Source organism: Tribolium madens, unplaced genomic scaffold, assembly GCF_015345945.1.
Source record: "Tribolium madens isolate multiple individuals breed KSU strain unplaced genomic scaffold, Tmad_KSU_1.1 Scaffold_7;HRSCAF=85;Tcas5.2_LG10, whole genome shotgun sequence".
In the NCBI taxonomy this organism is placed as follows: domain Eukaryota; kingdom Metazoa; phylum Arthropoda; class Insecta; order Coleoptera; family Tenebrionidae; genus Tribolium; species Tribolium madens.
In genome coordinates this window covers 4,967,319-4,982,939 of record NW_025401050.1, presented here as the reverse complement: position 1 = coordinate 4,982,939, position 15,621 = coordinate 4,967,319, and the positions used below count along the sequence as shown (strand labels likewise).

Sequence of the window (15,621 nt, the reverse complement as noted above, 5' to 3'; positions counted from 1 at the left end):
CTCCGCGCCATAGCTCCGCGTTGAAATTGTCGCATATTTTTTGAAACCGAGTAAAACCAGATTTGTAGTTGTTTAAATTTGAGTCAACCAAACGTTTTTTGCTTAAACTTTTTATTTTTTGGAAAAACTAATTGATGAATGATAAAGTACTATAAAAAGGTGATGTTTTATTAAGAATAAAATTTTTCGAAATTGTTTTTGAATTGTATAAGTTTTTTTATTTTTTTTGATAAACACTAGAAAAGCATTTTTGTCATGAAGGTTATGATCAAACGATTACAACTACCTACTTTATATTTAATTAAAAAAAAAATACTTAAGTTGCAATTTTGCAATTTTCACAAACAAAAAATCGCATAACTCAAAAACAAAACAAAATGTCGTTCTCAAAAGACGATCACATTTTTTATATTATTTTAATTTATATTAATTATTATTTTTCGGAGTCAAATGATTAAAACAAACCGCTTGGTTCCATACTTTACATTCAGTCTCGAAATAGAGGGATGTTTTAAAAATTTACATAACGTTTTTTTTTTTAATTAGAACACAAAAGTATCTAATAATGTGTATTTACTGTTCTTTCCCTATGAGAGTTGAATTTTCATCACGATTAATCGTATAGAAAGTTATAGAGCTTATTCCATATCTGGTGGCGAACTGACAGTGACAGAAAAGACACTTGGAGTGCGCCCACTTGATTAAGATAAAAAAATACATGGGCGTACTTTTTTCTCTAAAATTTTGTAAGGATTGTTAGGAATATCATTTTTGAAAATTTTTTTCATGCCTTAACAATTTAATAATTTGTTCATTATTCTTCATTTTATGTACGAGTACCTACTTATATTACAAAAAATTTTGACATTTGACATTTTTTTATATCTATTTAAGGATACTGATGATCTTGTATATGTTTTTTTACAATTATTTAGTAAAGGGACAAAAATTTCGCCAATAAATGCCACAAATAACATTGAACAGAGATACAATTTAGGATACAGCTTCCTTGTTTCCTCTTTTAATAGCTTATAGCAAAAAAACTCGAAAAATTATTTTTCTAACAGAAATAAATAGAGTCAAAGTGCAAACTTTAAACCCTCATAACTTCGAAATTTTAATAGATATTTTTTTTTAACATTTTTTCCATGTTCCTGGTATCTTATATGGCATTTTTCTCTGGGGCACAAGTTCTGGCGCACCCTGTATAGTTTCTATAGAGTTCGTTAGAAAGTGCTCTCGATACTTACGATTTGATTTATCAAATTGATATCTTTTTGGTCTTTAGGGTTCTTGGGGTTATTACTATGCAAAAAAATTTTGTGTACAACTCGTTTTGAAAGTCCTTTTTTTACTCATTTGTTTGATTAATAATTAACTCGGGCAGAGTTTGACTGACTTTCAAAACTAGTTGTACAAATAACTATTAAACTTTTTTGTTTGGAATGTTTTGATAAAACATGGGTGTCGAGACGGGGAAGAAAAAGAGACTTTTTTCGTTTTTGAATCTGACACTGAACTTAAATTTTAATTGTATTTTCACGACATGTCAGTTTGAAATGTTGTTGTAAATTGCAAAATTACTTTATGTATTCTAAATAACGCCTACTATCAACTCCTAAAGGGTTTGAATTGACATTGGATATATTGTATACAGGGTGTTCGGTCCAAGTCGCCCCGGCCGATAACACCTAAACTTACTTTTTTTTTCAAAAACTAGTTTTTCAAATAATACTATTCATTCCTCGTTTTCTTAGTAAATGCATCAAATTTTTTTTGGCACGTCCGGTGTAGCCGGAAATGCTACCACATTTAGTTTTTCAAATGGAACACCTATGTTTTTTTGCTCGAAACAATAATAATTGGCATGAAAAATACGGTAAACCACTATTTATTACATTTTATTTACATAATGCACTCAGAAAACAATTTAAATTTTTCAATTTTATTTTGCAACGTAGGCGGATTTTATTTTTCAAGGTATTCATGCAAAAAGCAATATGCTTAATTGTTAGTTTGACAAAGCCTAATTTGTCAATAAATCTTATTGAGATCTTTAATAATGGATGATATTAATTACGACGAATTGGTAGATCAGCTTGAAATATTTTTAAGTGCAATAAAAATAGAGCGGAAAGCTGAAAGACAGTATACAGGATGCGCCAGAACTCGCACCCCAGAGAAAAATGCCATATAAGGTAAGATACCAGGAACATGAAAAAATTGTTACAAAAATTTTATCTATAAAAATTTCGAAGTTATGAGGGTTTAAAGTTTGCACTTTGACTCTATTTATTTCTGTTGGAAAAATAATTTTCCAAGTTTCTTTGCTAGGCTATTAAAAAAGGAAGCAAAGAAGCTGTATCCTAAATTGTAACTCTGTTCAATGTTATTTGTAGTTTTTATTGGCAAAATTTTTGCCCCTTTACTAAATAATTGTAAAAAATGTATACAAGGTCATCAGTATCATTAAATAGATATAAAAAAAATGTCAAATGTCAAAAAATAAATGTCAAAATTTTTTGACAGAATTTTTTAAAGATTTTTTTCATGCTTACCTTACTTGAACATTTTCTCTGGGGCACGAGTTCTGGCGCACCCTGTAGAGAAAAATACTCAAATAGAGTTTACCCAAATCGTTGGAAATTTAGTCGAATTGAAAAACAAATGAGACGAATAGGTTCGCTTCTTAACATCTTAAAACTAAAAAACCTGTGGTTCTTTGTGAAGAACAAAAAATAGAAATCTGAATGTTCTGTTATCAGTCGAAGAAAATCCAAGAATTTCCATAAGAGAACTCGCTCATCAAATTGACAAATTAGATTTGTCAAACCAACAATTAAACTGTATCCAAACATTTTTTTTTATTTACACCTTTCCTTTAAAATTTAAAATCAGACTACGCGACCAATTTCCTTATAAAATTCTAAAATTTAAGATGTTTTTGATTGCATTGTGTTACGCAAAATGTAATATGTAAATAGTGGTTTACAGTATTTTTCATGTCAATTATTATTGTTTGGAGGAAAAAAAAACATAAGTGTTCCATTTGAAAAACTAAATTTGGTAGCATTTCCGGCAACACTGGATGTGCTAAAAAAATTTGATACATTTATTAAGAAAGCCAAGAATGAATATTATTACTTAAATATTTATTTTTTGAAAAAAAGAAGTAAGTTTAGGTGTTATCAGCCGACTTGGACCGAACACCCTACATATCAAAACCAAACATTTTCAACGTATTTAATTTAATTTTCAGGACTCTCAAAATCCATGGAATACGAATTTCGAGTTATTCCCGGGTGGCAGAAAAATGACGATTCTCCTTGGGTTTCTTTTACCCCTAAAGGTGATACTAGTCGTAAAATCAGCGCAAACACAACCGATTTGATACCTTTAGCTCCTGAACGATTAGAAGCTGATAAAATTTCGGCAACGAGTGTAAACCTAACTTGGATCGATAACAATGAAAATACGAGATTTTATTCAGTTTGTGCGACTGAAACTGATAAACAGATAGATTGTGACGAACATGATTTGATGAAAAGGTATTTTAATTTTGTTTTACCCTAAAGAAATCTATTTTATTATTATTTTTAGTGCATCAAATCATTTATTAATCACAGATTTACTAGCCAATTTTTCATACGATTTTAAAGTTCGAGCTCATAATTATCGTGGTTATTACAGTCCGTTTTCACAGTCTGCTACAATTCGCACCCGTGCTGATGGTAAGTTTATTCTGACCGAAATTGCAACGTTGTAATACCCAAGTTGTAGTGCCTTCAAAAGTTTTACATTTGAATTATGAGATTGTGAATGAAACCGCCGTTTGCTTACATTGGCAAGCACCGTTGCATACAAATGGAAAATTGACGAGTTATTTGATTCTTTACACACCTAATTCGAATTGGCCTTTGGACGAATGGTTCAATAAATCGGTGCCGACGACTTTAGAGAATTCAAAGGTACTTTTACTTTTCCCTTTTTTTTTGCAATCGTTGAGATTGTAGGGTTGTTGGTTTGTCCCAAATAACGACCAACTTTTTTCTACCCTCCTCGTCGGCCTCGACTCATCCAAGCAATACACAGTTTACGTGAGAGCAGCGTCAGAAGTCGGCCTAGGCAACCCAATATACCCAATCAAAATCACAACCAGAAACACCAATGCTGTAGCTCCCGAAACACAAGATGACGTCCAATACAATCAAATTCTAGGTCAGTTTTTAATCATATGCTTAAGGCTAAAGGGGACGACAGAGTTAAACCAAGTGTGCGACAAAGACAAGTATATTGAAATTTACTTGGCTGTGTTTAGCGAAGTTTTTGATCCAATTTTAAATCAAAAAATTGATTTCAATTTTAAAGACATTTAGAATTTTCGCCAACGTAACACTTTTTTGAAAAAAAAATATTTAACTTTTTTTTATTCAAAACGCACGCCTAGGGGAAAGATGTACTGTGATGATACGAATAGAATGCGACCAAAAAACTGAAAAAATTATTATTAGTTTTTAACGAAACGCGAATATTCATTTCACTTTGTCAAAATTTGCCGCCCGAGAAGGGCGCTCTATTAGAGTGGAGGGATACCTAAAAACTTGAAAGAGCTTCCAGGTGAAAGCTGGAAGTGAAAGATATTACTCGCAACAAAAATTTGTCAGAGAAGAGTTCAGTTACATTCAAATAAAAAAAATACAAAAGTGGAACTGAAAGTAATAAATAAATGTCATAACTTTTTTTATTCTTTTTCTGTTTTCTTTATTTTCATTGAGTTGCATAGCCTTGGATCTAGTATTTCTGGTACTAAGGCCTATTGGTAAAAATATTTTATCTTGGCTAATTTTTTTTCTCATAACTTGGCATCCGGAAAAATGTGATCAATAGAAATATTTTGTTCTGCCCATAAAATAAAATCACAATTTTTTTTTATTGGTGACCCGTAATTGAGTTTGGACCTGGTAATAATAATCGTGTTGTTTTTTCAATTCATTGTTTTTGTCTAGACAAAAATGAGGTCTATCTCTTATGGCTTCTTCGATGGTTTTCTTTTTGCAAAAAAGGAACACTGAAAGGAAAAGGAAACTGAAATATTTTCTACATGATAAAATTCTTTGAATTTTGTCTGTGGTATTTGTGAAAATAGAATAATGATAAAGTTGATAGGTTTTGAATAATTAACATTTTAATATTGAAAATCTGAAACTGGGAGTAATTTATGGGAGGGTTTGCTGTAATTGGTGATCAGGCCGGAATTTCTTGAGAAAAGAAAAAGTTCCGCAATGACATTTATGTGGGTACGTCATAAATGTCATTGCGGAACTTTTTATTTTCTCAAGAAATTCCGGCCTGATCACCAATTACAGCAAACCCTCCCATAAATTACTCCCAGTTTCAGATTTTCAATATTAAAATGTTAATTACCCAAAATCTATCAACTTTTACATTATCCAATTTTCATAGTGACCATTAGAAAAAATCAAGCAATTTTATCATGTGGAAAAGATTCCGATGAATTAATTTTCACATGTCAACTTAATCGCGAATTCAAATATTTGTTTGTAATTAAATTATGTAAACTGACCTCAGGAAATTTAGTATAAGAGTTTGCCTTATTTAAAAATACCGTATTCTTGGGTAGTGGTTGCTTCCGAACATTACCTCCTTCACAACTGTAACAAGGGTAGGGCAAAAAATGCGGCGCGGCGGAACATCAAAAAGACGATACAAAATTCGCGTTTTGATGACTTTCCCGTTATCGAATTTCAAAAATAAAAACACTTTTCTTTTCAGTAAAAAATGGTAATTCGTCACTCTACCTTGTTTTTTCAAAAATATTTTCTATTATACCTGTTTTTAATATTTTTCTCAAAAAAAAACAAAAATTAAAAAAGTGTTACGTTGGAGTTTTCAAATAATATTTTATGTCCGAAACTTTTTTCCAATTATAAAAAATGTGAATAGTTAAAGAGAAAATAGAAATATAAATTCCGCGCCATCTGCCGCTTTAGCAACAAACTAAAACATGTTCCCCTTTAGCCTTAAAGATCTTTCTTTTACAACAAATTTTCAGGTATTATAATGGGTGTGACGATATCGTTACTGTTTATTGTGGTGTGCGTTAGTTTTACGATTCTGGTACGAAAACGTTGCTTAAAAACACGAGCTTTTTCGAGGGCGCGGATGGCCGCTTCAAATAATTATTATCCGGCGGTTGCACAGTACGCTTCAGAGGGAAGTTCAGTGCAAGTTAGATTGGAAAATCCCTGTTCGACGATCCACGAGATCGAACATTTGGTCAGCGACGACGCGTCAAATCATATTCCGCCGGATACCCCGACACATTTGGACACCAAGGTGAGTGAGGGTTTTTCAGCGGTTTTCTGCGTGAGGTATCATTTGTTTTGAGTTTCATAGTGTGCCGTTTTGCTGTTCCAAGTGCTGTGAAATGTATAGTTATTTACATTACAAGCTACGAAAGCTTACTTTTAGATGCGAGGTGTTTTTGAATGGTCGAGGCGAAGCGTAAGAGTAGCCGAGGAAAACTCCGAGCACCAGAAAGAGCTCTCGTAGCGTGTAATGTATTAAACTTAACATTCTTAGCTCGACATTTAATAAAATACAGGGTTATTCATGAGAGAGTTATTTCTGAATTTTTTTGCCGCAACCAACAATTCCAATATTATACTAACTGCTACAGTTGGAGACAAAATACTTTGGTCGTCACTTTTCTGACACTTTAATGTAATTCAAGCTTTAATGAATGACAATTTCAAATTAATGACAGCTATTATAAAGTATACAGGGTGATTCTTAAATAGACCGACAAAATTTTATCCTTAGTAGTATCAAGTATGAGAACATGCTGGAAAAAATATTTAAAAAATTCTTTGTTTAAACGTTCTCCAAATAAAATTTATTAAAATTATTTTCGAAGTAAAGCGTACGCCACTGATGTGTTAGCACAGGTAGTGGAAACCATGGTATTAACGTGATGAAAATGTACTTGATCATTGCAACAATTCATAAACGCCGTAAGTGGCACGGATCAAGGGGGTTTTGCCCCTAAAAGGTATAAACGTAAAAAGGGTACAGTTTGTCTCCATTTATGCTTAGAAAGCTGTGATAAAATTTTGTCGGTCTATTTAAGAATCACCCTGTATTTCATTGAAACTGGCATAATAGGTGGCTATGGAATTTCGTATTTAAGTTTGTAGCCCTGTGCATATCCCTGATATAACAACTGATGGGGTTTTTGTTTTTCTTTGATTACTTACCTACATGGTTTATTTAACTGACATGACTGACATTTGTATTCGTTTTTTCACTGTTTTCGTTGGTTGTTCGTTATTCCTACTATTTTTTCAAATTATAATTAAAAGTAGTTCTCTTCAGAACCCCAGATTTAAAGTACACGCTAAGGTATGTTTGAAAACATAATCAATTTCTTTTTGTTCCTTCTTTTGTTGTTAATGGAATCAAATATACCAATTTGAATTAAGCCAAATTATTTTATCCACGGCAAAACACGATCTTTCAGGCTTCAGTACGCGAAGCTTCATTTTGTACAGATTTCCTTTTTCCACTCCGATCGCAACAACTTTACCATTGTTTAAAAATTCACAATTTTGTCTTACATTTTTAATGACAAAATCGAAACCCCTTTTTGCTGCAACTTTCACGGAAAATAAATTGTGTTTCATCTCCGGTGTGAATAAAACGTCTTTTAAAATTCCTGGAAGCCACTTATTATCAACGAAAGTCTGTATTTTCTACTAAGCAAATAGTGTATGTTTTGGTGTCAAAACTACACCTACAAAGGGATGAAACTTTTTATGGAAAAAAACTCTCTCTGAATACCTTTGAAAGAGGGTTCTTGAAAAATAAAATTTTAACTATCTTAACCTCACTTTTTTTAGTGACAAATTTAGTTCCTTAATATGTAAAGCCTTTTTCACATTTAAAGCGCAGTTTACACAATCATGGCCTACTGTTATGCCAATTTAAATGAAATGGATTATATCTTTCTATCAAAAATGTGTACAACTTGCAAGCACGCTTTACAATTTAATGTCACTCAAGTGACATTGACGACCAAAGTATTTTGTCTCCAACTGTACAAAAAATATCTTATTTCTTTTAAATTAGAAATCGAAGTAAGTCGGATAGATTTGCCAGAAATGTCAGATTTACAGATAATCAAAATTCAACAAAAAAATTAACAAATTAAGTTAATGGAAAAGGTGTTTGAAGTGTCTACCATCGACTTCTAAACATGCGCCTAGTCGGTTGGTAAACGATAAGTCGATAACAAAACATGTAGCATCATTTAAGAGATGATTTTTTTGCTTTAATGTCCAAGAGACAACACTAATAACAGATACCGTGGATCATTGACATTCTACTAATGGACTGCGATTGAGCTAAAAATTTTGTTGTCAACATGGTAGGCAACACATTAAACTCAATGGTGGCAACTAATGGGTCTAATGAGAGTAAAATGGGTTTTTTTGGTTTGCTAATCTCTATGTGTGGTGTTGGGAATTTATTTAATGATGTTAAAAACAACAAATATTCAAACTAAGTACATTTTTATCTACAAATTCAAAGTCAGGACCACATCGAACTTTTTTTTTCGCGATACGATCCAGAGGAGGATTTAATAATAATCCTACCACTGCCTAATTTGAATGGGCTTACAAAAAGCTTTTGTTGCACGCAGTTTATTATAATATCATTATCAAACGGTATTCTTGTTTATATAATGAATTAATTATAATACTACCTTACAATCGCAGTGATTCATGATTGTACTTGATGTAAACAAATTGAAATATTGTAAATATTCTATTAAAACTAATTTTCCCATTGTATTTCATACAAGTTTCAATGCATTCTGCCACTATTGTGAATTGGTGGTTGCATAACCATGTTGACAACAGCTTCTATACGCGTAAGTATTGGCAAAGCGCAGTCCATAGTAAGATGTCAATGCCGTGGATTCAGTTATAATTATTTTCAAAATTTGAAATCAAGAAATTGTTGCAATATGTATAATGGGTTGCGGCAAAAAATAATTCAAAAATAATCGTCTCGTGAATCTTATTTTTTACCTTAATAATTAGAATCCGCTACAAAAATATTTTAGCCTTCAGATTTGAACTATTTTAACTTTTTTCTTGTATAGTCGTAAAGATTTAATTTTTAGGAATCTCAGTGTTTGTGTGATAAATAAGAGTTTTTGTCAAAGAAGTAAAAATTTTTGTAAAACGACCAATAAAAGCTTTGCACATGTAAATTTCGATTACTTGGCAAATTGAATGTAGAAATAGCAATAGATAATGCGAGAAATGAACAAATAGAGTCTTACAATGCGGAAGTCAAGCAGAATCGGGATACATATAATTAAAAGATTAATTGATTGTATAATGTTTTTGGATTCCCAAAATCTAGCTCTCAGAGGACACGACGAAAGCGAATCTTCATTAGATAAAGGAAACTTTAAGGAACTAATTTCTTTTTTAACTAAATATGATTCTAATTTGAAATTATTTCTTGACAACAAATCAGTATTTCCCGGCATTTCAAAAACAATCCAAAATGACATATTAGAGTCAATCACAGCAATTTTAGAAAGAGAAATAGACAAAGAAATTTTGAATACTCCATTTTTTTCGTGGCAAATTTATGAGACCACCGATTTAAATTGTTGCTCCCAATTATCTGTAATTTTTCGATATATTGTGAAAGGTAAAGTAATTGAAAGATTTCTTGGCTTTTATGACGTTAGTGTAGGTCGCACAGCTGACGAGTTATTTTGAGTAAGATAATAAAAATGAAACTCTTAGTCAAAATTATAGATACGTATTTGTAATACTTGTTTTTTGTAAACACAAAACTATTTTTTTTTTGTTTTTTTTTATGTTCATACATAATTTTTCTAATCATTATGAATGTATATTTTTTTGGCTAAGTAGAGTTCCCTCGTATTATGATTGCCTCCCCGGTTTGCAGACCCACGGGCCGCCACTGCCCTGTACAATGATTCAGTAATTATAATAAAATTAGTACTAGATGACTTGTTGTTACTGTTATTTTAGTAACAATACAAAAACATTGTTTTTGACATTTACCATATCTTGGTCAAAATTTAGTATAAAATACAGGATGTCCCCGGATTGAGTTTACAAGAGGAAATTTTTTTTATTCACAATCACTAATGTAATATGCCGATTACTAACCTTTTTAAGGTTGGGAAACATGTCATTATTTCTCATGAAGAGTAATAAATGTTACTCCTCTTGGGTGGTAATATGCAGGATTGCCAACGTTAAAATTACGAAAATACCTGAAATTTTTTCTTTTAAATTGTCAAGTTCCGCATAATATTTCGCTAAATTAGTATTCAATTGCTTTTGTAGCAGTTTCTCTTAATTCTCTTAATTCATTGCTCCATTTCGACGACTTTAAATCACATTTACACATTATTTCAATATTTTCTTTGACAATTCTGAAATGTCAAAAATTAAACGTCATTTAGATGGCCTACCACGTTTGTTAGAATTTTATTTTACTCAAATTTTTGACTGAAAATAATGTGATTGTGACTAAATACCATACAAACCTCGGTGGTAATGGCATTACCCCTTGTGCTTTATCCGATCTCGAGGCTAGCGCCTCTCGATCGTATACATAAGCACTCGGGGTAATGCCATATTTACCACCTCGCTTGTAATGTACTATTTATCTTTGATTTTACGCAAAAATTGCAAAGGAAAAAAAGTTTCTGCTTTACTTGAAACCAGCAAATCTGTAATTAAAACTTGATTATTCTAACTCAGTAGAAAGAAAAGTTCATTTTTCTTTTGATTTTGGACTTAGAATAACTTTTCTCTGCTTTTTAAGTCTTATCAAATTTAGAAAAATGAACTTTTTACTTTTTAGCTATATCCAGTGGGAACATACACAGGTGTACACAAAATTTGATCAATTTTAGGTCTTCTAAATTTCTCACAAAAGCGTTTCTTTTTCACATAATGAAGGCAATTCCAAAGCAGAAAACGATTTCTGGTTTTGATTTCAGCAGAAAATTTTACATAAGATACAGTTTTCAAAAATCATGTGCCTTCGAGTCTGAACGGCCATGTTGAATTTGGGTAGCTTGCTCTCGGAGTAACTGGATTAATTCTGCCCCAAGAATAACATATGTTTGTATCTCAGCTTCCGTGTTTCAGAAATGCAATTAATAAATTGGAATGTATTCTAAATACATAGGAGTATAATTTAATTTTTAAAATAATTTGTGTAATTTTTATTGAATTCTTAAATAACAAAACGGATCGCTATTAGTTGATTTATTTCATTTTTTTTTCACGTTTTTATTTTACATCAGGGCACGGATGGATTTCCCAATGGTCACTTAAATGGATCTGCCAAGCCATACACTAATGGTCATGTTCCAAACGGCATTGTTCACATCACTGAAAATCCACGAGTAAGACATGTTCTGTTTCTTTATTATTTAATTATTCAGTAGTAATTGTCACTTCATTTATATCACGCCACATATTCTTATTATTCATATCAGTTAAGTAAATACTTTTATTTTCAGTACTACATGCTAAAATGCAACGGTCTTTCCGAGAATAAATCAAAAGCTCAAGAAATGTGTTGCACCCCGTACGAAGAGGATTCCAATTCGAATCTGAAAACATCAAAATTTCAGGACCTTCATCGTATTTTCGAAAATTCAAAAGACCCTGAAATAAAATCCAACCGTCAGTGTAATCTTCATTTAAAACGATCAAAATTGAGCGATTCTAAAAATAACTCTAGCTTTAAAGATGTTAGACCTAACGGTTAATGACCGGTGACTTAGTCCAAAAAAAATAGTAAAAATTCATGACCAATTTCCCTGACTTTCAATAAAATGATTATGACTGAGCAGTAATTGCCGATATAGAACTTGTTTTAAGTTAATTTATTTAAATTCGAGGTAATTTCCTACCAAATAAAACTAATTTGAGAGATGGTGAAAAATATCTCGACTTTCAGACTTAGTTTTTTTAATTTCTGCAATAGAATTTGCAACGATTTTTCTTCACCTAAAACTCAATTGCTCAATGTTAAACTGTAATTTCTTTGGCCTACACCAATTTGCTTTTCAGTTTCGATTAGGCTTGTTTGTTCAGCTACAATAAAGCGTTGACTTCGTATCGTTTTTCGAAGATATTGCAGTTGAAAATTCAAGTTTAGTTGGTGTGGTTATGAAAATATTATTTTATTAGCATAATACAATTCGTACCTGAAAACAATTACATATATATATGATAGCTTAGACATAAGTAAAATGTTACTGTACAGTATATATTGTGGATGATTGAAATGAGCGATTGTTTGGTCTGGTTGTTACAGTGTTTTCTATGTTATATGGCTACAATGTTAACTGTTCTTCATTAACGTTACCAACAAAGCATATTTATTATTTATATACCCAAAGATAAATATTCCATTGTTTAAATGATGTACAAAATTGTTTAGAAGATATTATCCTCTTATATTCAGTCACTATTCAATGTGGTGTGTGCCTTTATATTGTACAAAAATAATGATCACTTAGTTATGTACAGATAGGCGTTAAGATTTGTTTTAGAGTTACCTACATACTACTTTTTTTCTTTTTTTTTTCTTTTCAGTGCTCTCCACCATTATCTTTACCTTTCCGAATTGTTTTAAAGCGCAACCACAAACATTCCTTCAAACAATACAAAGTACCCGTTTAGGTTACCGTGGTTTACATTCCAAATTGTGCAAATTAAATTTAAAAAGCAATTGGATTTAAATGACTAATGTAGACGTTTTATAGCAGAGGATATATTTAATTTTTGATTTGAGTATAAGAGTCAAGTTGTTCAAATAGTTATTAAACTTTTAAATCTACCTCACTTATTAAATATTTACAGTAATTTAAGTATTTTCCTAATATAATAATGTTTATTTATGTTATGTCTCAGGGCATTTTAGTTGATTTAGTTTTTTAGTTTTTTGTTTATAAAATTGTATGCTTTATTATTTTTGACAATGAAATGTATGTTTTATGTCCATCCGATATTATTTAATAATTTTATTATTTTACCGAAAAGTCTGATGTGAGAGGCTGCTAGTTTAAATTTTGTAGCCAACAGACTATTGGTCTGGTAAGGAATTGTAATTTTTTTAAAACACAATTCTATTTTTATCCACTTACGATGAATATAGTATACAAAATTGTTTGTAATGAATTTTTACTGTGGGATCATAACAAAGTACTTAATTTATTTTATATTTCACATGACAACAAATAACTAATATAGTAGCAATAAAGTGATACATTTTCTATATTTGTACATAAAAACGTAACAACGAAGTAATTATCACAAAATCAGTTTGCATTCAAAATACCTATATTATTTTAATTTTTTAAAATCCCACAGTTTCAATTCGCAATGTTTATATAGTGCTGTTAGTGCAACTCATACTGTAAATTGTATTTAAATAAAAATGGTGTAAATGTGTTAATAATATATTTTTGTACGCTTGAATGAATGCGATATTATAATGTATTTTAAAATAAAGAATATTTAAAACGTAAGACATTTCTATTGTAACTAGTAGAAGGTGTAGGAACATTCAATTAAGTACCCTTATTTGCTGAAAAGAAAATCAACACTACAAAATTTAACTTAAATTAAGGAAAAGTATAAACTCCTGTAAATTTCGGTTTATGACTTGCTCGTAAAGGGAGAAATAATTAACTCGCATTCTTGGTCGAGCTAAAAACACCTTTTATAATTTGTTCTGAATTTCCCTCTTAAATGTGTAATTAGTGCGCAAATCCAAAGTTGTTTTTCGAATCAGCTGATACCATCGTCTCATTGTTTCCGTGTTTTCCACGTTTTTTGATTTTTGTCTTTATTAAGTTTGTTTTACACAGTTTTTTTTAATAATCTGTCTTGTTTTACGTATTAGTGTTAATGTTCGAAGGCGGTGTATTTAGTTAATTGAATGTAAAAAAATTGACTACACCATTGCATCCAAATTTGTAGTGAGGGAAAAAGGTTTTGAAAAGAATCAGAACTCTAAGGTGCTTGCGCAGACCGCAGGGAGCACCGTTTCAGCACTGATTTTCAGTCTTCAGTCACTTAATCTGTGCTTCAGTCTCTAACTTCAGTGCTTATGCTTCCTCCAGTTATTTCTCCCTCCACGGTATTGCTTGAAGATTTTCCGTGAATGTTTGAATTATGTATAGGAAAATTTTTGTTTAAAATTGGCTTTGTACTTCGGTTTCGATTTGTAATTTTTTATTTTATTGGTTATCATAAACCATAGGCGATAGTGTGGCTTGACCTAAAGTTAAATTTAATTATACACATTAATCGTAAAAATTTTAAAATTGAATATTAATTGTGTATGACAAGATAAGATTGGAATGAATTATATTCTGCGCATTACAAATCTTAGCAAAAGTTCTGGATTATATTCAGAATCTCATATGTAATTTTTACATATGCTCATGTACTATTGGGAACAAAATACATTGGTCGTCAATGTTACCTGAGTGACATCAATTTGTAAAGCAAGGATCATGACTCATGATGACAAACTGAAATTTTATAAACAATTAACATTTGTTATAAACAATTTTCAATATCTTGGCTCCTAATTGTAATTGAAATTTTGCATATGAGGAGCAGGCTTTCAAAAAGCAGTTTGTCCAAATTTGCATTTTAACAGGAGAGACCAAAAACTGTCCTTTTAAGAAATAATTTTAATGTTTTATATCAGTGACAATAAATGTGAAAAAATTTGTACCAATTGGACACTAATTTAACGGCTGGAGTACTTAGGCATTTTACAAAAAAAACTTTAAAAACCTTTATCTCAATTCATAAAAACATGGACAAACTGCATTTTGAAAAACTGCTCCTCATATACACGTTAATTCCCGTAACATTACAATAATATTTGCTTTAATTAATAATTAATAAACAATTATACATTATTGCTAATAATACCTATTAATAATTGAGATATAAAAATGGAACCAACGCCATTCGATAGAGCAGGTAAAAAAATATCGAGCTGTTTTCAAAAATCAAAAAAAATCAAAAATTAAGCAAGCTCTTCAACCTATGGAGCCACAACGCATGGTTTATTCTCAATGGCTTCTAAACAAGATTGTCCAAAATAATGACTTTTTAAAAACTGTCTTGTTTACAGATGAAGCAACTTTTACTCGAGATGGAGTGTTTAACTCCAGAATTAGTCATGTTTGGGCTGATGAGAATCCACTTTCCATTCGGGAGACGCACCACCAACAACAATTTTCTGTTAATGTTTGGGCTGGAATTGTTAACAAAAACCTAATTGGTCCTCATATTTTGCCAAACCGGTTGAATGCTGAAGGATACTTAAATTTTCTTATAAACGATTTGAACAATTTATTAAATGAGCTATGCGTTCTTTAAACCTATTGTTAACTGATCGGCGTGTTTGCCAAATATATTTTTGCTTACAATCTTTACAATTAATTTCATAAATCCCCGACTTTTCTAAAGGTCCCATTTTATCTTTAGTATTACC

At 31.0% G+C, this 15,621-nt stretch overlaps 1 protein-coding gene across 1 annotated transcript in view; it reads left to right on the top strand.

Annotated features, from left to right (window-relative positions):
- The window catches only part of LOC123009840 (protogenin A-like), a 47,249-nt gene extending 33,619 nt beyond the window's left edge, over positions 1-13,630 (top strand). Inside the window, exons 10-16 of the mRNA XM_044406384.1 lie at positions 3,260-3,548; positions 3,601-3,731; positions 3,781-3,968; positions 4,014-4,218; positions 6,074-6,357; positions 11,393-11,494; positions 11,612-13,630. Coding sequence (XP_044262319.1) covers positions 3,260-3,548; positions 3,601-3,731; positions 3,781-3,968; positions 4,014-4,218; positions 6,074-6,357; positions 11,393-11,494; positions 11,612-11,863 — 1,451 coding nt within the window. The 3' untranslated portion in view covers positions 11,864-13,630. The remainder of the gene's footprint in view (positions 1-3,259; positions 3,549-3,600; positions 3,732-3,780; positions 3,969-4,013; positions 4,219-6,073; positions 6,358-11,392; positions 11,495-11,611) is intronic.
- Positions 13,631-15,621: the final 1,991 nt, after the last annotated feature.